We start from the raw sequence: 26,365 nt of genomic DNA, 5'->3' as shown, positions 1-26,365 counted from the left end.
GCTTGCACTGGAGATGAGATGGTTCACTCTGGTGAAGACAGAATCTCACTGGGCAACCCAGTGGAACACTGAGTCTTTCTTTAGGCGATCTTTTAGTCATGCCAAGACTTCGGAAAGGCATGGTACAAACCTGGCAAGGTAAATCCCCATCCTGATGACTTCTCCAGCTTAGCATCATTCTCTAGTGACCTCATTTCAGCAACTGCTGCTACTTTTGCAGGCTTGAGCTTTATATTGTCAGCTGAGGGAGCGTGACCAAAACCCTTTGTTTCGATTGGTCTAACATTGGCTTTGTCCAGATAGAACTTGACCCTTTTCTCCCTTAGCTTCTTGGAGTATGGCTTGTAGATTGCAGCGACCATCCAGGAACATGATGCCAAACACCAATATCTGGAGTTATAACAATAAATAGGAAAGAAACAAACAAAAGTCAGACATTTTAAATCAGCAGATCCAGATAACTTTCATTCAAGAGTTGTAAAAGAGCTGGCAGAGGAGCTCACTGGACCATTAATGTTGATTTTCAGTAAGTCTTGGAGCACTGGGGAAGGTCCAGAAGACTGGAAGAAAGCTAATGTTGTACCAATTTTTAAAAAGCGTAAACAGGCATAGGTGCTGGAACTAGGGGTGCTGGGGGTAGTTTCCATTATATACAGGATATACAGCTTGGTTCAATGGCTCTCAGCACCCCCCTATAAAAATTGTTCCAGAACCTCTGTAAACAGGATGACTAAAAGAGGGTAATGTAAGTAGTGAAAATTAACATGGATTTACTGAAAATAGATGCTGTCAAACTAATCTGATATCTTTTTTTGATGTGATTAGAAGTTTAGTAGATAAAGGTAAGAGTGTTGCCATAATATACTTAGATTTCTGTAAGGCATTTGACTTGGTACTGTATGACATTTTGATTAAAAAACTAGAATATAAAATTAACACGGCACACATTAAATCGAGTAAAAACTGGCTAACTGATAGGGCTCAAAATGAAACTGTCAAACAGGCCTGTTTCCAGTGGGGCCCTGCAGGGATCAGTTCTTGGCCCTGTGCTATTTAACATTTTTATCAGTGACCTGGAGGAAAATATAAAATCATCACTGAAGGTTTGCAGATGACACAAAAATTGGGGGAGTGGTAAATAATGAAGAATACAGGTCACTGATTCAGAGCTATCTGGATCGCTTGCTAAATTGGGTGCAAGCAAACAATGTGTGTTTTAATATAGCAAATGTAAATGTGCACATCTAGGAACAAAGAATGCAGGGCATCCTTACAGGGTGGGAGACTCTATCCTGGGAAGCAGTGACTCTGAAAAAGATTTGGAGGTCATGGTGGATAATCAGCAGAGTGTGAGTGTCGAAAAGAGCGAATGTGGTCCTGGGATGCATAAACAGGGGACTCTCAAGTAGCAGTACAGAGGTTGTTTTACCTCTGTATTCGGCACTGGTGTGACCACTGCAGGCATACTGTGCCCAGTTCTGGTGCCCACAATTCAAGAAGGATGCTGATAAATTGGAGAGGGATCAGAGAAGACCCATGAGAATGATTAAAGGATTAGAAAACCTGCCTTATAGTGAGAGATTCAAGGAGTTCAATCTCTTCACTTTAACAAAAAGAGAAGGTTAAGGGGTGACCTGATCACAGTCTGTAACTACCTGGGGAACCAATATTTAATAATGGCTGTTCAATCCAGTAGAGAGAGGTCTAACACTGTCCAATGGCTGGAAGTTGAAGCTAGACATATTCCAACTGGAAATAAGGTATACATTTTAATGGTGAGAGTAATTAATCATTAGAACAATTGACCAAGGGTCGTGGTGGAGTCTCCAGCACTGACAATTTTTAAATCAAGATGGGGATGATTTTCTATAAGCGCTGTTCCAGGAATTATTTAGGGGCAGATCTCTGGCCTGTGCTCTACATGAGGTCAGACTAGATGATCACAGTGGTCCCTTCCGGCCTTGGAGTCCATGAGTTTGGAAGGGATCTAACCCCTCCTGCTTCAAGGCACAAACCAATCTGTAGCTGGGGGCAGATTATCTCCTTACCTTCCACTGTGGATTTCTTGCACTTTCTGAAGCAGCTGGTACTGGCCGCTGTTGAAGGCAGGAGATTGGCTGGGTCTGATTGATATATTGATATATTAGCAACACAGGAATTGCTCTAGTACAGGGGTGGCCAACCTGAGTCTGAGAAGGAGCCAGAATTTACCAATGTACATGGCCAAAGAGCCATAGCAATATGTCAGCAGCCCCCCCCCCGCAGCGCCCCCCGCCTGCCGGCAGCCCCCACCAACCAGCACCAACTCCTCCGTCCCCGCTCCCCCAGCAATCAGCTGTTTCATGTGTGCAGGAGGGTCTGGGGGAGGAGGGGGGAAAAGCGAGGGCACGGCAGGCTCAGGGGAGGGGGCTGGAAGGGGTGGAGTGGGGGCAGGGCCTGTGGCAGAGCCAGGGGCAGAGCAGTGAGCCCCCCCGCCCCCCCCAGCACACTGGAAAGTTGGCGCCTGTCGCTCCAGCCTTGGAGTCGGAGCCTGTACAAGGAGCCGCATATTAACCTCTGAAGAGCCGCATGCAGCTCCGGAGGCACAGGTTGGCCACCCCTGGTCTAACAGATCAGACCATAGTCCAGTGTTTCTAACATATCATCCGACGTAGCTACAGCCCCACGAAGCCTGTGTCACCAATTTCTTCTTGGCTGGAATGACCTCCTGTTGGAATGGATACCAAAGGGCAGGGGGGTGAATCTGTCTCTCCCTCCTAGCGTATTAAATGTGGTTAAGGGTTTCTCACCTGTGTGACAGCTGCCATCTTCAACACACCGAGGGCTGACCTGGGGACCTCCAGAGCTAAAAGCACATACTGCTACAGCTTGAGCTAACAAACCCACACACGGTAATGGGGGGTGTGTGTCACAACTCCCATCCTCTGCAGATTGGCAGACAGGGACCTGTAACACACACTCCCCCGTGGATTAACATCTGATTTTACTTGCCAACACTCTGATCTTGCATCCGGGACTAAATCCTGCTTGCCTGACTCCAGTGACTACAGACACTGAATCAAAACAAAGCCATTGAGTGTCGTATGAAGAACAAAACCCCGTCCACGACTGTGTTCCGGCAGCTTGGCAGAGTGGCCCTAGATCCTGAGAAGCCAGCTCTGGCAGGATCGTCCTAGGGCGGAGGGATCTGCAGATGGCACACCTAGGGCACCTCTTCCCCGACCCGCTCTTAATCTCTCATTCATATGACGCTCTGGCTCATGAGAGAAGCAGTATATCCCAGATGCCTCCTATTTGTCCAGACTTGCACAACTTGCATGGCCAGGGAAAAGTCCCTCTCTTTGTCCCAATGGATAAATCCTCCCCACCCCATGTGACTTACAGGCACCGTTCTGTTTTCCTTGGGGCCTGATGGTATGAAATAAACGCGCTGAGTAAGAGCTTGGCATGCTCACTTGTTATTAATTCCTGAGGTTTGGCTGCAAACTCATGCAGCTCATGCTGTGACATCCGCTCTGGAAATTCCATTCTGCTTCGCTTTGTCTCTCTGCCTCTGGAATTCCCTATAAAGGGAGAGGAGACTAGCCTCTCAGCGTCACAGCTGGTGTGTGCCGTCGTCCCTGGCCCAGCTCCGCTCAGCCTCTCTCCACAGCAACATGAAGATCTGCGTGGCTGCCCTCGCCGTTCTCACCAGCGCTGCCTTCTGCTCCCTGGCCTCCTCTGCCCCACGTGAGTCCAGCTTCTCTCTCTGAAAGTGTCCATTTCTGAAGGAAGCCTATTTATTGCTCTTTGGATGGGAGACGGGGGGGAGGAACCCTTCCCCTGATAACGGGTGTTATTTTCCCTTGCATGGAATTCAAGGCACGCTCACGCTGTCTGTTTCCATCTTTCAGTGGGATCGGACATGCCCATCTCCTGCTGCTTCTCCCACACGGCCCGCCAGATCCCGCGCAGCATGGTGGTGGATTACTATGACACCAGCAGCAAGTGCTCCTTACCTGCTATAGTGTAAGTGCAAACTCCCGACGCCGGAGACAGGCAGTGAGCCGATGTGCAAAGACAGCTTCTGCTTCAATACATGCTCGTGTTGCAAGCATTACAGTGTATTCAAGCACTGCAATGGAATAGTTTGCTCTATGTCAGCAGTTCTCAGACTGGGTCGGGACCCCAAAGTGGGTTGTGATCCTATTTTAATGGGGTGGCCAGGGTTGGCTTAGACTTGCTGGGGCCTGGGGCCAAAGCCTGAGCCTCACTACCCAGGACCGAAGTCCAAGGGCTTCAGCCCTGGGTGGCAGGGGTCAGGTTACAGGCCCCCTGCCTCAGGTTGAAGTCCTTGGGGTTTGGCTTTGACCCCCCGACCCCCATCCAGTGCAGTGGGGCTCGGGCTTTGGCGGGATTAGGGCAGGCTCAGGCTTCGGTCCCTCCAGGGTCATGTAATAATTTTTGTTGTGAGAAGGGGTCGCAGTGCAGTTAAGCCTGAGAACCCCTGCTCTACGTCTACACGGCAGTTAAACACCCGCGGCTGGTCCGCGTCAGCTGACTTGAGTTTGCGGGTCTCAGCTGTGGGGCTGGTAAAATTGCCAGCTTGCGGTGTATGACATTCAGGCTCGGGGTAGAGCCCGAGCTCTGGGATTCTGCAAGGCGGGAGGATCCCAGAGCCTGGGTTTCAGCCCAAGCCTGAATGTCTACATGGCAATGTTTAGCCCCACAACCTGAGCCTGAGTCAGCTGACCCAGGCCAGCCATGGGTGTTTTATTCCAGTGTAGACGTACCTTGGTGTCTGGCTGCTGCTTCTGGTTGCTAGCATGAGGCAAATTCAGGTGTCAAAGGCCTGAGGTCAATGACTAGAGAGCCGACTGCACCAGCACAGACTCTGAGAGCCAAGTATTCGCAGCCTGAAGAAAAGACCACCTAGAAGGGATTCCCCCTGGCTCCTCTAGGGTCCTGGGGTGGGACCTGCTCACCCCTGGGGGTAATGAGGTGTGGAGGTGGGGCAGGAAGTGAGGCTGGGGGAGGGCAGCCCACAGAAGGCTTTAATATGTAGAACAGGCAGCTGAATGGGAAGAGGGGCAGGCCAGGTGGCCCAGACCAGCATCAGGTTCTGGTGGAGGATCCTTCAGGGACAGGACAGAACTGACTGGCTGCACTGAGCTCTGGAAGTGGGGCGACCCGGGAGGGTGGGGGAGAGACACAACGTTTCTCTCACTCTAACCCATCTCCTTCCTGTCCCACAGGTTTATTACGAAGAAAGGCCGGGCCCTCTGTGCCAACCCTAGCAACTCCTGGGTCCAAGCCTATGTGACCCACCTGGATCTGAACTGAGCAGAGCTGGGGACAGAGAATTATTCCTATTTAATACATGTATTACGGTAGCACTTCACAGCCCCATTGTGCAAGGTGCTGTCACATGGGACAAACAGGTGATTCCTGACCCCCTCGAGACCTGGTCACCTAAGGACAGAGTTCAAAGGGCCCCGGAAGGATCTCACCTCACTTCTGCTGACACACGCCAGGATGCTGCTACCAACCCACTTTTCAAACAACTGACAAACGCTGGACTTTTAACATATCATGTGAAGCTATATAAGACATGCAGCTGGGACCACATTCGTTGTATTGCTCATTATATTATTTATGGAATGCATGCAGGTGGGTCACATGACTCCCCGTGCATCGCAGGGACTGATACAAAAACACGCCAGGCTGTTGAATGTGTTGGGTTCTTTGTGCTGTAATATTAGGCGACGACCAGGGATTGGGTAGAGTGATGATTTTGGAAAATAAAATGTTTTGTAGAAAAACACCCTGGTTTTTTCCTTAATGTAATTCCCGACTGGAAGGATCTCCAGGCCTAGAAACATAATCTGACCACTGTGCCTGCCTGTCTCACTAGGAGAGGATCTGGAACAAACCCTACCAGCTCAGCACCACCAGAGTCAGGGGATAATTTGGCCCTGTTTGCAGTTCACAGCTCAGACCTAACCCTCACGCACATCTACATCCAGAGCATCCACCTCTGCATGCCCTATCTACAACGCACACACCCAGCTGCCCATTATGTACATGCAGGAAACAAGAATAGTGATGGGGCATATAGTTCCCCCCATAAACTGGGAGGACAAAGGGTTAAATCTCTTACCCTGAGCTGAGGACAGCACCAGGTTTGCAGAGACTGCAGTGAGGGAATGAGCTCAGTGGGGGGGGAGGGGAGCGGGGGAAGGGCAGGACTGTTTCCTCTTGTAGAGGGTAAGGTGGGGAATCCAGAGTTGGGGAAGACCTGTGTGTGTGTGTGGGGAATCTCCCCGGGAGCAGGGGAGTTACCCAGCCTGCCCAAGGGAGACACAGCCGCTGCCCCAAGGAGCTGAACTGAGTATTTTCCCTTCCTGTAGAGACACTTTACAGAGCCCTGAAGCTGGATAGGAACCAGGTTGTTTAAATGCCCTGGAGAAGGAGGCTTGTTCCACTTGCCACTTCTATCAGCTGTGGCCTGTTGTTTCTGGGCACAGAGCCAGCGCATGTAGGCGCGCACATATACATGCTGCATGGATCCACTCAGCCCTGCATACGCCTTAATGCCTTGGACACACCTCAGCCCTCCCTTGCGGTCCCTCGCTGCGTACACCCGGAGAGACACAGCTAGGGATTTGCTCACCCCCTCCTGCAGAGCAGCTGAGATGAGTGCGTGTTGTCCAGGGATGGGAGATGAATACTGGTGGTGAGCAACCTTGGCTCTATTTCTGACCAGTTCATCTTGCACATGTCACTTCCCTGCTCTCTGCCTCGGTTTCCCCATCTGTAAAATGGGGGTGATGCTGCCCACCCTTCTAAAATGCTTTGAAAGTGATAAAATTACATCAGCCCCCCAGAGCGACACACACTAACAACTCCCATCACATACTTCTCTGATACTCCCCCTTCACTGACACACTGATATGCACTTGCCTTGACTCCACTCTTAATCCAGAGTGACACTCCATTTACTGATTTATTCCACCCCTTACTCATGGGACCGTGACCTCGCCATGCTTGCTGAAGAAGGGGCTTTCTCCACACTCACCTCCAATTACTGCATCACTTTCTCTCTCCACCCTGAATCCACATCCGCTTCCTCCAAACCTCGACAAACCCCTCATTTCCTAAAGTTCCCGGGTGAACTAAAATACAAACGAGATTTTTACTATTAATAAGAAATGTCTTGCATCCCAACAGCAGAAATAGCTCCCGTAAAGCCATTCAAAAACAGAACTCTGTGAAAGAACCACATGAGGCAAAAAAAAGTCAGATTCTACTGTCACTCACACTAGTATAAATCTGGAGTAACGTCACTGACCTCACCGGAGTGACTCTGGATTTGTACCAGTGTAAATGAAAGCAGAATTAGGTCGAGTGTATTTCAAGAAGATTTTCGATGGGCAGAAGGCCAGGGTCACTGTTCATGATAACAGAGGGTCCATGTTATTTCAGGGGTTCGGGTGGCAAGGCTGGCACCTGAGCTGCTCGCAGGCTTATTGTCTGATGAAAGCTCAAGCGAGGCCTGACCCTCTATGAATGTGTCAATGGGGGCGTCACAGCGGTACCTGCCCCACAGCACCTGCTGCTGGCCAAGCGTGGCACTGCAGGGGCTCCCTGGCTTCATTTCTCCTCGCTGGAATTTTCTGTCTCTCCCAGACGTTCATGTGGCTCAGGTCTCTTGCGAAGTCACTGACTAAAAACGTACCCCATTCCCAGGGTAAAAAAAAATGTCTAAAAAAACAAAAGTTTCTTCTCTCCCTGTTAGGTGCCCGTCTAGGCTCAGTTGCCAGCCCCTTCTGGGCTACCTTTAAATCTGTCCTTTACGACAGAGCCCTGGCTCCGGGCTGCTTCCCTGGAGTCCTTCCAGACCCTCCTTCACAACCTGCCCCAGGAACCCAATTTGCTCTCTGTGGTTCCTCCCCAAGTGGGGCTCTTTGCCCTTTTACTAGGCCCAGCTGTTTCAGGCTCTCACCTGACCCCAATTAGTCTAGCCCCTTTATGATGGGAGGCCGCTAATTCTGGTGCAGGCACATATGATTGAAAGGGGCAGGCCAGCCCCAGCCATCCTGACCCTTTAAGGATACAGTGAATCTCAGAGCCGGGTCAACAGGCTCGGGCTTGGGCTCGGGCTAGTGTAGATGCTGCAGCTGGGGCTGGAGCCGGAGCCCGGGCTCTAAAGCCAAGGGGTGGGGGTGGGCTTAGCCTGGGCCCCACTTGCCTGAGCCTGTTAGCCCGGGCTCAGAGAATCACTGCTTCCTGTGTAGACACACCCCAAAGGGCAGGCCACCCTGTGGCAGGGTGTTTTGCCATTGTCTATGACTGCAGTTCTCAAACTGTGGGTTGTGACTCCATTTTAATGGGGTTGCCAGGGCTGGTGTTAGACTTGTTGGGGCCCAGGGTCAAAGCTGAAGCCCGAGTCCCACTGAGCGGCAGGGTTTAGGTTACAGGCGCCCTGCCTAGGGCAGTGGGGCCTGGGCTTCAGCTTTGGCCCCCCTTCCTGGGGCAGCAGATCTTGGGTGGGCTCAGACTTCAGTCCCCCCGCCTGAGGTCATGTAGTAATTTTAGTTATCAGAATGGGGTCATGATGCAATGAAGTTTGAGAACCGCTGGTCTATGATTACCTAGGGAGGTGGTGGAATCTCCTTTCTTAGAGGATTCTAAGGTCAGGCTCGACAAAGCCCTGGCTGGGATGATTTAGTTGGGGATTGGTCCTGCTTTGAGCAGGGGGTTGGAATAGATGCCCTCCTGAGGTCCCTTCCAACCCTCATATTCTATGATCCTATGATATGATGGTGCAGGGCTGAGCCCCTGATAAATCTGATTTTGGCGGGTGTGACTCACACCGGGGTGCTCACACACTAGGGCTGGGCAGGAAATGACATTTTTCCCCCAGGAAAAACTGCAGGAAATGGCTTCCCTAGGGGGGAGGGATAGCTCAGTGGTTTGAGCATTGGCCTGCTAAACCCAGGGTTGTGAGTTCAATCCTTGAGGGGGCCATTTAGGGGTCTGGGGCAAAAATTGGGGATTGGTCCTGCTTTCAGCAGGGGGTTGGACTAGATGACCTCCTGAGGTCCCTTCCAACTCTGATATTCTATGATTCTATGATATTCTCCACCCCCCCCCCCAACCTCTCCCCAGTTGTTGAAACTGCTCCATGAAAATGACTGGGATTTGGTCAAAAAACCTGAAAACTGGAAAAGGTTGGATTTCTGTTGCCACCACGTTTGGGGGTTTGGTTTATCTGCAACCCCCACAAAAATTCTCAGTGAAAATGGATTTTTTCTGGTGAATTTCTGTTTAGTTGAAAAGGTCATTTTTCCACCAAAAGAATGGAACACGTTGTAACTTGTGGGGATATTTGATTGCTGAGCCCTGGGGCTCCAGACTGGCTTTGTCCTCATGAGCTCTGTTCATAACAGTGGAAGCTCATGTATTTTCACCCTGCAGCATCCCCTGAGGTCTGGGGAGAGGCTGACACTGCCTAGTCATTGCGTCCTGCAGTGACATGCTGACGATAATTTGTTCCAGCCAGCATGAAATGCAACGTGGACTTGAACTTTTCTGGCCATTAGCTCTAGGGCAGCTACGTAAGTGCAGCCCTCCCCGGCACGCTGCATGGCAGAGTGGGGTGCAGATGAGGCTAGTTCCCATCTCTGCTCCTCATTCGGTCACCTCCTCCCCTTCTTAAGCAAGACTCCCAACAGCTGCTAGTCAGTGGGAGACTCCCGCTCTGCTGTGGGTGCCCTGGCCCTGCAACTCCCTGCCCGCAGGCCCTGTTGTTGGAGCCATGGGGCCAGGTGGGAGGTTGCAGTTGGTTCCAGGCAAGGGGAATCAGGACTTAGGGTCTGCAAGGGTCCCTGTTTGGCTCTGCCTGCCAGGGATCTGGCAAGGAAAGATGTGGAGAAGTTGGAGAAAGTCCAGAGGAGAGCAACAAGTGATGGAAGAGCTAGAAAATGTGAGCTGTGAGGGAAGCCTGAAAAAATTGGGTTGGAGAAGAGAAGGCTGAGGGGGGACATGAAAATACACAAAAGGTTGTTACAAGGAGGAGGGTGATAAATTGTTCTTTTTAACCTCTGAGGACAGGACTAGAAGCAATGGGCTTACATTGCAGCAAGGGAGACTTAGGTTGGACACTAGGAAAAACTTCCTGTCAGGGTAAGTAAGCACTTTGCCTAGGAAGGCTGTGGAACCTCCGCCATTGGAGATTTTTAAGAGGAGGTTAGACCAACACCTCTCAGGGATGATCTAAAATAATACTGAGTCCTGCCTCAATGCAGGGGACTGGACTAGATGACCTCTTGAGGTCCCTTCCAGTCCTACCCTTCTATGATTCTGTGACTCTCTCCCCCAGTCCCCAGGTGGGATTTTCTTCATTCCCAAGGATTAACCAGCCTCCAGGGTCCATGAGCTCTCCACTGATAAGAGGAAGTCCTGCCCCTGGATTCAGAGGCCCCTTTACACACAGAGGCCAGGTCTGAGCTCAGGAGGAAGCTCTCAGTCACTCTGTGGTGACTTTAACGTTATCTGGCCATGTTGAAACTTGCACGGGGGGAGCGGCTTCCTCCTTGTGCCAGCTCAGAGAGTGGCACACACGCACACAGCCCCATGACCTCAGATCCAGTCCTGCTCAGCTCCCTCCTGGTTCCACTCACAGCACCCTACCAGAACCAGCCCCCGGCTGTGGCCTTCACACTCCCCACTCTGCCCTTCCCTGCTTTGGGCACCCAATTCCTGTTATTCCAGACACATTTCAACCCTGCCCATCCGGGGGCGGGTAGCTGAGGGAGGCTAGTCATGGGGATAAAGCGCTGAAGCAGGGCGCTGATCTGCCCTGATTTCTGAGCTTTGTGTTTTAAAATATATTTTTTGTAAAATCCAAAGTTTTTCCTATGAGCCTTTGAGTTTGTACCATGAGCTAAAATGTGACCCTTTCCACCATCGCTCCCTTCAGTCCCTAATCCCATCAGATCTGAGCATTGCCCAGTCTTTAGTGTATTCCTCCTCCCAACGCCCCCTTGAGGCAGGACAGGGCTATTATTCCCACAGCGCCACAGAGAAACTGAGGCCCAGATCTTTAAAAGTTTTTAGGGGTCCAACAACAACAACATGCTTGGACAGTGAAGCTCCATAGCGCTGAGTGTCCATGTCCACATTGTAGGGCTTTATTCCAGGCCTCTAGGAGCTCCATGGGGTTATTGCTAACCTGGGGCAGCCAGGTTAATTGTGGGTGAGCATATGGCCGCTCTCAGCCCATGACCTCAAGTGTGATCTTCAGGGCTCAATGTTCAGGGACTTTGTCTCTGAGACGGGCTATATGACAAAAGATTGTCAGCCATTGGTGGCCAGTGCTGACTTCTGTTCTCTCAAGGCTAGTTCTCAATAATACATCCCTATTAGTGATAAAATCAAACCAACTTACTCCCAGTAGTCACTGCCTCCCACCTCCTGCTGTCTTGTTTGAGCAATATCCTGTGTCAGCTCCGTATAGGAGGATCGGAAGTACACAGATTGGCTAAAGCTGTACTTTTATATATTTAAAGGTCCAACTCCCATTGATTTCCCGTTGACTTCAGAACTGCAGAATGGAGCCTTAGTCTGCTCATCATTTCCACTTGTAGCCTGGCAGTGCCCCTGGTCGTGCCGTATGCTGCTTCACATACAGGGAGACACTGCCCCTGCCCTCAAGATCTCAGACTCTCCCCTTGCCCCATTGTCCTGTATCTCTTTATGCACAAGGCTTGGTGCTTTGACATTTATATTCTCCCTTGCACCTCCCGGTTTTAGGCTCCCTGGAGCTTCTCCCCAGGAGTCAGACATTGCTTCTGGACTGGGGCTGTCCCCCAGAGACTTTGCTTTCCCCTCACAATGGGACTGTACATTTGGCTGGGTGCAACACAAATCCACCCAGCAAGGGACTGTCTTAATTGTTCCTGTGCACTGGGGTGACGGGACCCACGGGCAGTCCAAGCCCCCTCCCTTGGGACGTTTAAAACTGCATTGGACAAGGCTGCAGGGAATGAAATATAGTGAACAATCCTTCAGTGCCTCCAGGGACGGACTTAATGCCTGACCCACTAGGCATTTTGCAGTGCCTATTTGCTGTATAGTGCGTGTGCACTTGTGAGTGAGTGCCGACGTGTGTCTGGAGGCCGCGTGTGTAGGCCCGTGGCTGTGTCTGGGAGCTGTTGCATCTGTATGCAGGCATGTCTCTGGGAGTGAATGTGTGCGTACAGCCGTGCGTGTGGGGTGCGCCAAGGTCCATCAGTGCATCTTTGTGGGTGAACCTGTGTATGCAGGGCTGGGGGTGCATGTGCCTCTGTGGGGGTGTACGGTGGGGGCGTGGAGCAGGTGTAAATAGCTGTGTGTATGGGAATTGTATTTCTGTTCAGGGATGGGGCGGGGTGCGTAGAGGCATGCCACTGAGGAGCCTACTGGTGTATATGTGCGCGTCTGTTTCACAGAAAAAGTGTAACCTGGATTCAAACCCTCCTGTTATTAGTTTTCATAGACTATCAGGGTTGGAAGGGACCTCAGGAGGTCATCTAGTCCAACCCCCTGCTCAAAGCAGGACCAATCCCCAATTTTTGCCCCAGATCCCAAATGGCCCCCTCAAGGATTGAACTCACAACCCTGGGTTTAGCAGGCCAGTGCTCAAACCACTGAGCGATCCCTCCCCCCATTTGTGAAACACAACACCTAGCTGACGAAGTTTAAGCAGATTCGCTGAGTTTAAGGCCAGAAGGCCCTACAGATCAGTCAGCCTGACCCCCTGTACAGCCCAGGCCGTCACATGAGTGTGTGTGTGCAGGGATGGTGAGGTATGTACGCTGGTATGTTTGTGTGTGGGGACTTGACAGCTCGGTGTTTGCCCGGAGGTGGCTATTTCCTTCCCGGGATGGGTGAGTGTTGGATTTGTGACATGAGTGCTATTCAGGAAAAGTGCCAGAACTCACCTTAAAACAGAACCAAGGGGTTGATATAAAAATATTTATTCTATAAAGGCAGTGTTTCGTTTTCTGCCAAAAACACCCCAGCCATTGCTCAGCGTACAGCAGACACAGCCAGGGCTAAATACCAAATATATTAAACAATCTTCTGCGCGTCTGTGATGTGAAGAGAGCCGGCCCAGCGGCTTGCCCCCACAGTTCACAGCAAGGATTCTATAAATAACATAATTAACAGTATAATTAGTACATTTTTCACTGATCCAGGATTTTAAATAGCTGTACATGATATTTACAAATTCTTGGTTTTATCAGGGTTTGGGGCAAATTCAGCTCCTGTTCCTTGGCAGAAAATGATGTCGTCACCCTGTCCTTTGAGGATTTACACTCCCACTGCTGGGGGCGGCCCATTGCCCAGTCTGGCCCCTGCTCCGCTCAGTTCAGTTCCAAGTCATTCATGTACTCTTGAACCCAGGATTCACTGGGGTTGGCACAGAGTTCACGGCCCTTCTTCGTGATGAACCTGGGGGGAGGGAAAGAGACGGACAGAGTCAGAGGAAAGGAGGGGATATTTCTTGCAAGTACCCACCCCTCGCAAGTGTCAGCTGCTTCCTCATCCCTATCAGGTCTGTTCTTGCTCCCTGAAGGAGTCTCCATCAGCCCTTCATGGTCCCGAGGCTGCCGGGTGGCTGCCTGTTCCACACACTGGTGCCCTCCTGAGATCTTTCCTCTCCCAGCCTCCAGCCTGGCCTCACCTCACACCATTATGCCTTGAGTGCAGGGCTTAAATTCTCATAGATTATTTCCCTGAGCCCCCCATTCCCCCACCGTGCTGTCCAGCTCGGTACTGTCTGAGCTGCTGCAATGGCCTATAAGTGTTGGAGCCCCAGCTACATTCCCCCAGTATCTGCCTGTCCTTCTCTATACCAGGAAATGGAGGCCCCAGCCTGTGTGTTGCCCGGCCGCAGGCAGTCGCTCCAACCCATGTCAGTGCAATATACCGATGTATGAAAAGCAGGGGGGCGCCTCAGCACTTACACTGTGCCCGGCTGGGAGCACATGCTGCTGGTGCTGTAATAATCCTTCACGAAGTTGCGGGGGATCTGCCAGGCTGTGTAGGAGAAGCAGCAGGCAGTCGGGGGGTCAGAGCCAACTGCAAGAGACAGAAATGAGTTCAAACCGGTGTCAGGGAAAACCTTGCCTGGTTCTCCAGAGAAGTCCCATGGGAGAGGTTTGCATTAGCGGGGTTTTTAAATCAGTCTGGGATTTCAGTGGTGCCAAGATATGACGATGGTTGAGGGTTAGTGTGTACGCAGTGATCTGCAGACAGCGAATTATTTACAATCCTCATTTCACAGATGGGATCATTGAGGGACAGAGTGGAGGAGACCTGTCTACAGCCACAGCACAGGGCCCTGGCAGAGTCGGGACCTGAAGTTAGGAAAGGGCTCACAATCCCATGAGCTAATCACTAGCCACACCACCTCTTGCAGCCTTGCCCAGGGGCTCTCTGAGCCCGCTGAGTTAATCTGCTCTGAGGATGCTCAGTATCTGGCAGGACTGGGTCCTTAGTGCCAATTTATTCACAGGCCAGATGCAGCCAGCTTCCGTCAGCCCACCGTGACTTGGACAATCCCTTGGCGGGTGAGCGGAATACCCATGCCCCACTCGGCCCTTGGCGTCTCTGCTAGGCTCATCAGCCAGGGTACCAAATGATGCCCATCGCAAGGGTAGTTTTGGTGATGTGGACCCTTGATCTCTAAGGAGTGAGACCACAGATGCATTTCACCTGGCTCACCAGACAGCCAACAGATGGGCAGGGCTTTTGGTCACGTCCTGTAGAGGCTGCATTTCATCCGGTAACCTAGGGATGGAAGCCCCTAAGCCAACCAGCCCCTCTCCCACATTGTCTGCGGCGTGCATCTCACTGCAGAGATGTGCCTTTTACCGGAGAGAGACAACTCGCCTGCATCACTCCGAAGCGCCCCAGGAAAGCACAGCAGCGTGACAGCACCAACATGCCATGGCTGGCTAGCGCAGAGCTAATTGGGATCGTCCTCCTTCGCTACACGGCCAAAGTGGCTCTGAGAAGACAGACACAGAACTTACTTGGTGCGGAGGAGGCCAGGGAGCAGAAGGCAGCGATGAGGAGAACGGTGAGGGCAGCCACCGAGACCTTCATGTTGCTGTCGGGTGGGGAAGAGCTGCAGGACTTGGACTCCTTCAAACCCTTTGCCGTCTGATGCTGAACCTCTGGGCTTTCACCCTTCTTATAGGAGGCTGGAAACCGAAAGGACGGCGAACCCCCAGGAACTGTGGAAATTCCAGCGCATTCAGGAGGTGACGACATGGTGCAATTGTGCTATTTGTGGAAAAGCGAAGCAGTCCCCGCAATGGAGGAAATCCCTGAATAGTTTGTGTGAAGGGCCGAAGGGCCAAGGCCTCAAGTTCTTCCTCATCAATTTGATTTCAACATCACAGGGAAAAACTGAAGAAAATGTGTCATTTGTGTTTCTGCAAGCGCGAACTGCAGCGATCTCTCCAGTGTGTGGTTTCAAACCTTGCGCAGCACTGGTCAGCGGGAGGGACTGGGCTCGCAGTGGAGCTGTGGGAAAAATGTTTTTAATTCTATTTTTTTTTAAATGAAAAGAAATCGGCTTAAAATTAGATGTAAACTCTAGTTGGGGGGCGGGACAGAGAAGTGAAATGTTTATTTTCAGACTGGACTGGGTTCAATCCATTATTTAAAATCAATTCTTATAAAATACCCACCTACTCGATAGATCCATCACTTGTGTTATTTCTAGCATGTGTGGTGTACAATCTAGCTGCCCCACCGTGATAGCGGCCCAATCTTGGAAGGTTTGAGCTCCCCCAATTCCCATTCCCTTCCCTGGGAGATTAAGGGGCTCGACATCTCACAGCACATGCTCAGCACTTGACCTTATCTTTTAGAAGGGTCAGTGTGTTCCTGTTATCCTTGGGGAATGTTTTTGTACCGTCCTTGATATCAGGATGTTCTGGTATCACTTGATATCGGATTTGTTTGCGTGACCACTCTGTGCTTAACGCCAGTTCCCTGCTGCACGTTCCAGAAGACTGCTCTGAAAATTGCCCTGTAAAGCTGCACAGGAGAATGTGAATTCTTTTCCTGGCGGTTCTGACCAAACGGCTTGAAGGAGGTCACCACACACAAGGTAAAGGGCTTGTATCTTGCTATCCTCAAGTCATTCGCTCCAGTCCTCCTCATGCCCCTGGGTAATTTTTCAACCAAAGCTTTTTTCCAGAAAAATACAGAAAAATACAGACTCGGGGATACTGAAATGTCTCACGAATCCAGAGTGAAGTCACCAAATTGGTTTGGTTGAAACCAAACCCAACTGGCCAACCAACTGGAAACATCTCAAAAAATTGAAATATTTTGTTTCGACATTATCAAAATGATGTTTTGGTTTGAAAACAAGTGTTTTGGTTTGAAAACAAATTGTTGTCGGAAATTCCCTTCAATTTTATTAAACAAATTGAAAACCTTAAAAATGCTCAAAATGGAAGTGAAACATTTTGCCCAAAACAATTTTTTTCCAACTTTTTTGATTTGCTGAAAATTTCAAAAAAAATGTCAGTTTTGGGGGGATCCCAAATGGTTTTTGCTTTAATTTTGCAAAGTTGCCAGAGAATGGAAGAATCTGTTATTTGCACAGCCCTACGTGTAGCATCTTAGCAAAGCTCCTGAGACCCAGACCCTGCCTTTCGCCACTCCGTTTCTCTCCTCACCTGGACAATATGTGCTTTTCTGTCTCTGCCGTGGGCAGGGTTTTCTTGAAGAGGAACTTTCTGGTCCATTGTTACCAACCTGTTTCGTAAAAGGGGCGTGCTCGGACACCCAGCATTGTCATGGCTAGATTGCACAACTGGTTCTTCGAAGAATAAGATTTCCAGTGTCTGACATGGTATGTGCGCACTTCGAGCTGGGGCTTTGAACGTACTTGCGCTAAAAATAGAATATAGGGGTGGGAAGGGTTAGCTGCCCCGAGGATGTGCCCAGGGTCTCGGATGGGTACGTGCCTGGCGAGGTTAGCCTATCCTGCAGCTCATACTGCTGCAGCTATGCTCTATCTTTAGCCCATTAGCTCGATATGAGCTAGAGCGGGTATGTGTCCTCTAGCTGGGAATTACCCCCTCAGTTCCAGGTGTAGACAGACCCTGAGCTGTAAAATGATCTAACAGTGTAGCACCGTAAGTATATTTCACCATACTTGTACACAAGCACATAGACAACACATGCCCACACGGTGTTTTCAAGAAGGCCTTTCTCCTTCCCTTCCTAACCTTTTGTTAGGGGTGAGTCACTGGTCTGAGCCCCTGGAGAAACACAGATCTCCCTTACACCCTGTGTAAATCAGGTGGAACCCCAGTGAAGGCAATGGAGTTTCATCAGTGTACATTATGATTAGGACTTATTAAGTGTCCTGCGGTAGCACTCCAGAGCCCGAGGCCTGGATCAGGGCCCATGGTGCTAGGTGCCGTATGAACACAGAACAAAAAGCTGGTCTCTGCCCCGTAGAGCTTATGATCTCAGAATCAGATAAGAGACAACAGATGGATATGGACAGACATATAGGGAGCACGAAGAACCAGTGAGACAGTACGGTCAGCGTGATGGGCAGCGGTCTCACCTCACCAACTGCCTAACCACTGTCAAGTTTTTTGTATGCCTGATGGCAAAGAAGGGTGTTAATGCATGAGGGGCAGGATGGGAGAAAGCACAAAGGCGCTTGTTTGAAAAGTTAACAAGTGGCGATGGAGGCCACGTCATGGGCCGATGGAAGGTGGGAGTCGACCTTTCCGTATTGAAGGAGAGATACAGGCAGGGTGGGGAACGGCCGTGAAAGTAAAGACAAGTAGCTCATGTTTGACACCATAGAAAAGGGGGAGCCAGCAGAGGGATGCAAAGAGCGGGGTGCTGGGGCCAAAGTGATGAGCTACGAGAATGATCTTTACAGCAGCATTCTGAATACATATGAGCAGTGCAAGAGTGCATTTGCCAAGGCTGGAGAAGAGGAGGTTGTAGTAAACAAGATGTGAGTTGCTGAGTGTTTTAGCTGTGTGGCTGGATAGGAAAGGTCATATTTTAGGGATGTTCTGTAGCAAGAATCAGCAAGACTTAGACACAGCCTGGATGGGAGGGTCTAGAGAGAAGTCTGAGTTGAAGATGGTGCCCAGGTGACAGGCCTGAGTGACAGGCAGGATGGTGGCGTTGTCCACAGTGACAGAGAAGGGAGGTAGTGAGAAGGGCTTGTGAGGGGATATTAAGAACTCTGCTTTAGCCATGTTTAGCTTGAGCCAACGGCTAGACATCCATGAGGAAATGTCAGAGAGACCGGCCAAGACTGTAGTGCGGACAGAAGGAGGCAGGTCTGGAGTAGAGAGATTGGTCTGTGAGTCATTGTCAGAGATAACAGCTGAACTTGTGTTTGTGAAGGAGATCGCCCAGAGATAAGTGTTAGAGGGAGAAGAGAAGGGGACCTAGGATGGATCCCTGTAGAACCCCCATAGAAAGCTGGAGGGGGACAAGGAGAACCCTCCAGAGGACACACCAAAGGAACAATTAGAGAGGTAGGAGGAGAACCAGGAGAAGACAGAGTCATGGCAGCCCAGGAGGGAGAAGATTTCAAGAAGAGGAATGTGGCTGATGATGTCAAAGGTAGCTGACAGATGAAGGAGGATAAACATAAGAACGGCCATACTGGGTCAGACCAAAGGTCCATCTCATGCAGTATCCTGTCTTCCGACAGTGGTCACCACCAAGTGATCCATCCTCTGTCACCCATTCCCAACTTCTGGCAAACATAGGCTAGGGACACCATTGCTGCCCATGCTAGCTAATAGCCATTGATGGATCTATCCTCCATGAATTTATCTAGTTCTTTTTTGAACCCTATTATAGTCTTGGCCTTCACAACATCCTGTGGCAAGGAATTCCACAGGTTGACTGTGCAGTGTGCGAAAAAATACTTTCTTTTATTTGTTTTAAACCTGCTGTCTATTAATTTCATTTGGTGGCCCCTAGTTCTTGTGTTATGAGAAGGAATAAATAACATTTCATTATTTACTTTAATAGAATCATAGAATATCATAGAATATTGGAAGGGACGTCAGGAGGTCATCTAGTCCAACCTCCTGCTCAAAGCAGGACCAGTCCCCAACTAAATCATCCCAGCCAGGGCTTTGTCAAGCCTGATCTTAAAAACATCTAAGGAAGAAGATTCTACCACCTCCCTAGGGAATCCATTCCAGTGCTTCACCACCCTCCTAGTGAAAACGTTTCTCCTAATATCCTACCTAAACCTCCCCCACTGCAACTTGAGACCATTACTCCTTGTTCTGTCATCTGCTGCCACTGAGAACAGTCTAGATCTATCCTCTTTGGAACCCCCTTTCACGTAGTTGAAAGCAGCTATCAAATCCCCCCTCATTCTTCTCTTCTGCAGACTAAATAATCCCAGTTCCCTCAGCCTCTCCTCGTAAGTCATGTGCTCCAGCAGCCTGATCATTTTTGTTGCCCTCCGCTCGACTCTTTCCAATTTTTCCACATCCTTCTTGTAGTGTGGGGCCCAAAACTGGACACAGTACTCCAGATGAGGCCTCAACAATGCTGAATAGAGGGGAATGATCATGTCCCTTGATCTGCTGGCAATGCTCCTACTTATACAGCCCAAAATGCCATTGGCCTTCTTGGCAACAAGACTCATATGTTGACTCATATCCAGCTTCTCGTCCACTGTAACCCCTAGGTCCTTTTTTGCAGAACTGCTGCCTAGCTACTCGGTCCCTAGTCTGTAGTGGTGCATGGGATTCTTCCGTCCTAAGTGCAGGACTCTGCACTTGTCCTTGTTGAACCTCATCAGATTTCTTTTGGCCCAATCCTCCAATTTGTTTAGGTCTGTCTGTATCCTATCCCTACCCTCCAGCATATCTACTTCTCCTCTCAGTTTAATGTCATCTGCAAATTTACTGAGGGTGCAATCCACACCATCCTCCAGATCATTTATGAAGATATTGAACAAAACCGGCCCCAGGACTGACCCTTGGGGCACTCCGCTTGATACCGGCTGCCAACTAGACATGGAGCCATTGATCACTACCCATTGAGCCCGATGATCTAGCCAGCTTTCTATCCACCTTATAGTCCATTCATCCAGCCCAAACTTCTTTAACTTGCTGGCAAGAATACTGTGGGAGACCATATCAAAAGCTTTGCTAAAGTCAAGGAATAACACATCCACTGCTTTCCCCTCATCCACAGAGCCAGTTATCTCATCATAGAAGCCAATTAGATTAGTCAGGCATAACTTGCCCTTGGTGAATCCATGCTGACTGTTCCTGATCACTTTCCTCTCCTCTAAGTGCTTCAAAATGGATTCCTTGAGGACCTGCTCCATGATTTTTCCAGGGACTGAGGTGAGGCTGACTGGCCTGTTGTTCCCAGGATCCTCCTTCTTCCCGTTTTTAAAGGTGGGCACTATAATAGCCTTTTTCCAGTCATCCGGGACCTTCCCCGATCGCCATCAGTTTTCAAAGATAATGGCCAATGGCTCCGCAATCACATCCGCCAACTCCTTTAGCACTTTCGGATGCAGTGCATCTGGCCCCATGGATGTGTGCTCATCCAGTTTTTCTAAATAGTCCCAAACCACTTCTTTCCCCACAGAGGGCTGGTCATCTCCTCCCCATGCTGTGCTGCCCAGTGCAGTAGTCTGGGAGCTGATCACATCAATCATGATTTTATAGACCTCTATCATATCCCCCCTTAGTCGTCTCTTTTCCAAGCTGAAAAGTCCCAGTCTTATTAATCTCTCCTCATACGGAAGCCGTTCCATATCCCTAATAATTTTTGTTGCCCTTTTCTGAACCTTTTCCAATTCCATTATATCTTTCTTGGGATTGGGCGACCACATCTGCACGCAGTATTCATGGTGTGCACATACCACGGATTTATATAGAGGCAACATGATATTTTCTGTCTTATTATCTATCCCTTTCTTTAATGCTTCCCAACATTCTGTTGGCTTTTTTGATGGCCACTGCACATTGAGTGCCTGTTTTCAGAGAACTATCCACAATGACTCCAAGATCTCTTTCTTGAGTGGTAACAGCTAATTTAGACCCCATCATTTTATATGTATAGTTGGGATGATGTTTTCCAATGTGCATTATTTTGCATTTATTAACATTGAATTTCATCTGCCATTCTATTGCCCTGTCACCCACTACAGATCCCTTTGTAGCTCTTCGCAGTCTGCCTGGTACTTGAGTAGTTTTGTATCATCTGCAAATTTTGCCACCTCACTGTTTAACCCTTTTTCCAGGTCATTTATGAATATGTTGACTAGGACTGGTCCCAGTACAGACCCCTGGGGGACACCACTATTTAACCTCTCTCCATTCTGAAAACTGACCATTTATTCCTACCCTTTGTTTCCTATCCTTTAACCAGTTACCAATCCATGAGAGGACCGTCCCTCTTATCCCATAACAGCTTACTTTGCTTAAGTGCCTTTGGTGTGGGACCCTGTCAAAGGCTTTCTGAAAATCTCAGTACATTGTATCCATTGGATCCACCTTGTCCACATGCTTGTTGACCCTCTCAAAGAATTCTAGTAGATTGGTGAGGCGTGATTTCCTTTGACAATAACTATGTTGACTCTTCCCCAACCAATTATGCTCATGGAGGGCTGGTTCTGAGCTTTGGACAGGAGGAGGTCACAAGTGGAGGGCAGAAGGTGCGAGGTGGATTGGAGAGGACATAGGGTCAAATTGGAGGAGAGGACAATGCTGTCCTGGGGAGACACAGCCAATGGGATGGCAGCCTGAGCTGGAGAGGGGACTTGGGATCCACCTGAAGGGGCAGTTGGAATAAAAAACTGTTCGAGAAGGAGAAGAGTCGAGATGCGGAGCTAGTGGATGAAGCAGAGCCTGGGTAGGAGGCGAGGAGATAGAATAAAAGAACAGGAGAATAAATGCAGGGACTGGGAAGTGAGAAGGAGAAAAGAAGGAAAATAGGACAGGTTTCAGGTCAGGAGAAGCTGAATAGACCTGGGTACGTGAGTAGATGCTATTAGAGAAGGGACGTAGAGGGAAATAAAACCTACAGATGTACCAGAGACAGAGAGTACCAAGGGAAAGGAAATATAACGGGTGCAAAATGGAATTGATCAAAACCCTGTGTTAGCTACAGACAGGTCCTGGAAGTAGTAAACAAGAAGCCCCCCCACACAAAGGACCTACAGAGAGTTATGAACAGAAAGAATGGCTGTTGGAACACCTACTGACTGAATACAGTTCCAAGGCACCCAATGGACAAGTGAGGGCCCAGTAGGTGTAAAAACCCGGCTCGTGGATAAACTCAGTGGAAAGAGGTACAACCACAGGAACATCGAATCCAAGGAGCACTTCAACCCGAAGAGAAGCAAACAACAGGACAGCAAGAGCGGCGCAGGACTTACAGCCAAGGAGAGGGAAAGTTGATTCTTCTCTGAGGTGACACAGTCTATCGTTAAGCAATCTCTTTTGTTCTTCTTAATAACAATGCAGTTGGTCCTAATGGTGCAGAGTGAGGAACAGTAGCGTGTGCAAACTCGCAAAAGTTACTGAGTTGGTAATCTATAGTTTATTATAGTAAGCAGTATGTCTTCGGGGATGTGCTGTATTATTTATGCTCCTGGTACAATTTTGGGGTTTTTCCTTTAGAAAGTTCTAAAAGCTGAAAATGATCCCTTGTGTCTTGGTTTGTCTCTGCCTCTCCTCCCAGTTGGCATAGCCTCACCTAGTTGGGTCACCACACAGACAGACTGTGAGAGGCTGCAGTTTCTCTGTTGCTTCTGCGTGGGAGTCTCCTTGGCCAGGAGCCCAGGACAATTAGACTTCCAGAAAACTCAGATCGTTTGTTTCAAAATTTTTGCTAGCGCAAGTATTTCTGGTTTTGGTTTCATTTCTGAAGTTTGTAGTGGGACAATTGGCCAGTTCCAGCCCCAGCATGTTCTGAAGGAGTCCTGCTGTCCTCCTTGAGGGGGAAATTCACCCCACATTCACATTCTCCAGTCCGTCACACCTCTGAAACCCTGCCGACTTCACTTGGGCTAGTGCAGGCCCCCTGCGCTGGGCTGAATGACCCACTCAGAGTGCACAAAGTCATAGAGAGCCCACTGAGTACCCCTTTTGACCCAAGGGATTAGCTAAACCCAGGGCGCTGTGGGTTGTTCCATTCTGGTGGAGAAACTGATGATACAGTCAGGTATTTTTTTTTATGCAATCCTGTTTATTTATAAAAGTTATACATACTTTACTGTCTCCCTGAACACAGCAGGAATCAAACCACGGGGGACAGTCCCCTTTGCTTGCTGTTCCAAGCCTGCCTTTCCAGACAGCACTGTGTGCCCCAAACGCTTCCTCTTTAGGTTTCAGAGCAGCAGCCGTGTTAGTCTGTATTCGCAAAAAGAAAAGGAGGACCTGTGGCACCTTAGAGACTAACCAATTTATTTGAGCATGAGCTTTCGTGAGCTACAGGCATCCGATGAAGTGAGCTGTAGCTCACGAAAGCTCATGCTCAAATAAATTGGTTAGTCTCTAAGCTTCCTCTTTAGCTTTCTCCCAGGGCCAGATTACCAGCACTTCGGTTACTGTAACATATTGTTTGCTTGTCTTTCGCCCCCCACCCCTCTAAACAATACTCAGCAAAGCTCTTTGCCCACGTAGTTCTAATTCCTGGGTGAACTTCCATATGTCTGTGTTTTATGTGGGGGGCTTTTTAACTATCTCTCACAGCTATCTTCAATGAGTAAATGAGGTTTAACTCAACCCACAACATTATTGTTTAGCATGTATATTGCCATGATGCCTACACCCCACAGCTAGCTTGGGCCCCATTGCACTAGGTGCTGTACCTACATACAGCCCCTGCCCCAAAGCAATTTGGGTGAGATCCTTACTCCTAAGCCTGGTACCCAGGGTGTGTCAGGGGCAAAGCTGGGATTGGGGAGGCAGGGTGTGGGCGAGGCCACAGTATACAGCACTCTGGAGAACCTGGCAGTGCTGAAACCCCTACAGCACCCCAGGGAGGAGGCTGACACATAGACAGGTACCCTGGGGTTGTCTGTGTTACACTAGGGGCCATTCCAGTCTCCAGAGCAGCCCAGGATTGGGAGGATGCACAGACCTGGTCTTAAAGGTGGGCTCTGAACTGGGACCCCTTTGAATTTCGGCATTAAAAGGTCAGTGTAGAGACTCTGGTAATAAACTGACCCCGGGGATATTGGTGCCAGACTGGGTCAGCACATGGAAAGGTCTATTTTTGGTTCTGGTTCAGATGCTGCTAAAATCATGAAGAAACTAGTGTGCTCTTGAAATTCCACCTCCTGGCCAGAGGACACACCCTGGCCAAGCCAGAGGAGCTGGGCCATTTGGGCGAGACCTTTGCCTGTTGAGTCCTGTGAGCACAACAGCTGCATCGAGCAAAGCTCCCTGTGGGAGACAGTGCTCGCTCTGCAGGAGCGCGCCGGCAGCCCAGAGATGTGCAGCTGTGAAGACCCTGCGCTGAAGGGGCTGGGGGATCTCTGCAGAAGCAGGGACTTTCCTTTTCATGGTTTATTTCCATTACAGCTGGCTGGAAAATGTGGTGTTGGTTTTTTTCCTGTGGAAAATTTCAACTTCTTGTTGAAAAGCCAAAACTCAAAAAGTTTTTGCCCAAACTTGACATTTTTGGGGGTTTCGACCAAAAACTTTTCAGTTTCAGGTTTTCGTTTTTTTGATGAAAAGTTGGAATTTTCCACAAAAAAATTCATTTTGTTGAAAACCCAACTATTCATCCAAAAACAATTTCGACAGAAAACTTTTGACCGGCTCCAATTGCAATTTCTATGGTGTTCGTCACCCCGGTAAAAAAGAGAACCTGACTGTCTTACCACAGAATCAAGATTCTTGTTATAATCCTTATTTGACACTCCCCTCCCATAACCTAACACAGAGCAACAAACTCCAAGGCAGGTGTTTTGCCTATTCTTCTTCCACCAGAGGTCTCCGTGAGAAAACCAAGGACAGTGAAGCTAAACTTCCAACCAATGTCAAGTACAGAAGGGAGTTATGACAAGTTTATTCTTGGAAATCTGCCGGCAAAACCATTTATTGCACCCTGTTGTCTAGGACGGGGCAGACGTTTTCCATCCAAACTGTTTTTTGGATGGAAAATGGGTTTTTGATTAAACTCATTGTTTTGCAGAAAGTGTCTGCTGTCCACAGAAATTTTCAACTTTTCATTTAAAGACCAAGAACTGACATGTTTTTTCCACACACACCCTATTTTCCAACCAGCGTTCCTGTCAGCTGTTCTGACAGATGACACTTACTGTAAAATAAGCACTTCCGGGGTGGTATGTGCAGATTGTCAGGTATCTCCTCACACATGAAAAGCAAATAGACACTTTCAGTCTGAATTAATTGGATTTAAAGTAACACAAACAAGAAAATAAAAAAGTGAAGTATTTAAAAGAGAGAGAGTACAGTGTGTGTATCTCTTGTGCAACCGTCTGCAGTGAACTAAAGGGACATCACATTGTCCTTAGAGAATTAAAGATGCAGGCCACAGAAACAGAGTCATACATTATTTGGTTAGAGACACAGGACCGATAACTTCTTCTAAAGCGTGCACATTTGTTCATGGTTTGGGATTGCAGCTAAACCTAGAGACTGGGGACTGCTGTAAATTGACATTTTTTCTGTTGGTAAAGCCTGCCCTGGGAGGCTATGAATTGCATTCATGCTTCCGCTGCTGCTCTACAGCACATTCCTGAGCAGGTCACTTAACCTCTCTGTGCCTCAGTTTCCAATCTGAAAAGTGAGGATATTTATTATTTGAATTATGACAGCTCCTAGAGGCCCCAGTTGAGAGCAAGGCCCTGTTGTGCTGAGTCCAGCTCAGACACAGAGCTAGGTTCTAAATGATTTAAAATCTAAACAATGTAACTATCAGTGATTACTCCTACCCTATTCCCAAGCTGTCAGACTTTGCAATGGTCCTCCCTTGCCTTCTCTTCCTTTGTTATCCAGTCAGTCAGGGCTCTAGGCTTGCCCAGCCATCGTGCCACTTCAGCTCCGTGAGGGGTCCCTCCCCGCGCTGTCGGGGCTGATGCCCTGCTGACCCGTCTCCCGGGGCAGAAGCATGTGTGGGAATTGACGAATGTCTGCAGCTCTTTGGATGGAAGCGAGGGCAAAGTGTGATGATGAAAGTGTCTGGGCTGCTGAAGCCCTTCGAAAAGTGGTTTGCAAACTTTTTCTGTTGGCTACCGCTCTCACACAGCAAGCCCCCCCGACAGCGCGTGACCCCCAGGTAATGACCTCGTGACCCCCTGAGAGGT

At 49.3% G+C, this 26,365-nt stretch overlaps 2 protein-coding genes across 2 annotated transcripts; one reads left to right on the top strand and one right to left on the bottom strand.

Moving 5' to 3' along the window:
* The first annotated feature begins 3,579 nt into the window (after positions 1-3,579).
* LOC140899517 (C-C motif chemokine 4-like) lies at positions 3,580-5,801 on the top strand. The gene is made up of 3 exons (XM_073315147.2): positions 3,580-3,729; positions 3,894-4,008; positions 5,235-5,801. Exons 1-3 carry the CDS (start codon positions 3,657-3,659, stop codon positions 5,320-5,322), a joined length of 276 nt encoding a protein of 91 aa, XP_073171248.1. The 5' UTR covers positions 3,580-3,656; the 3' UTR covers positions 5,323-5,801.
* Positions 5,802-12,985: 7,184 nt separating this feature from the next.
* On the bottom strand, positions 12,986-15,185 carry LOC140899523 (C-C motif chemokine 4-like). Its single transcript, XM_073315169.1, has 3 exons — positions 15,066-15,185; positions 13,995-14,109; positions 12,986-13,479 (listed from the first exon to the last, which is right to left on the bottom strand). The coding sequence occupies exons 1-3, from the start codon at positions 15,136-15,138 to the stop codon at positions 13,392-13,394; spliced, it is 276 nt and encodes a 91-aa protein (XP_073171270.1). The 5' UTR covers positions 15,139-15,185; the 3' UTR covers positions 12,986-13,391.
* Positions 15,186-26,365: the final 11,180 nt, after the last annotated feature.

The sequence above is a fragment of the Lepidochelys kempii genome, chromosome 17 (genome assembly GCF_965140285.1).
Source record: "Lepidochelys kempii isolate rLepKem1 chromosome 17, rLepKem1.hap1, whole genome shotgun sequence".
In the NCBI taxonomy this organism is placed as follows: domain Eukaryota; kingdom Metazoa; phylum Chordata; order Testudines; family Cheloniidae; genus Lepidochelys; species Lepidochelys kempii.
The sequence above is the reverse complement of the archived record's forward strand: the minus strand, read 5'-3'. Positions and strand labels throughout refer to the sequence as shown.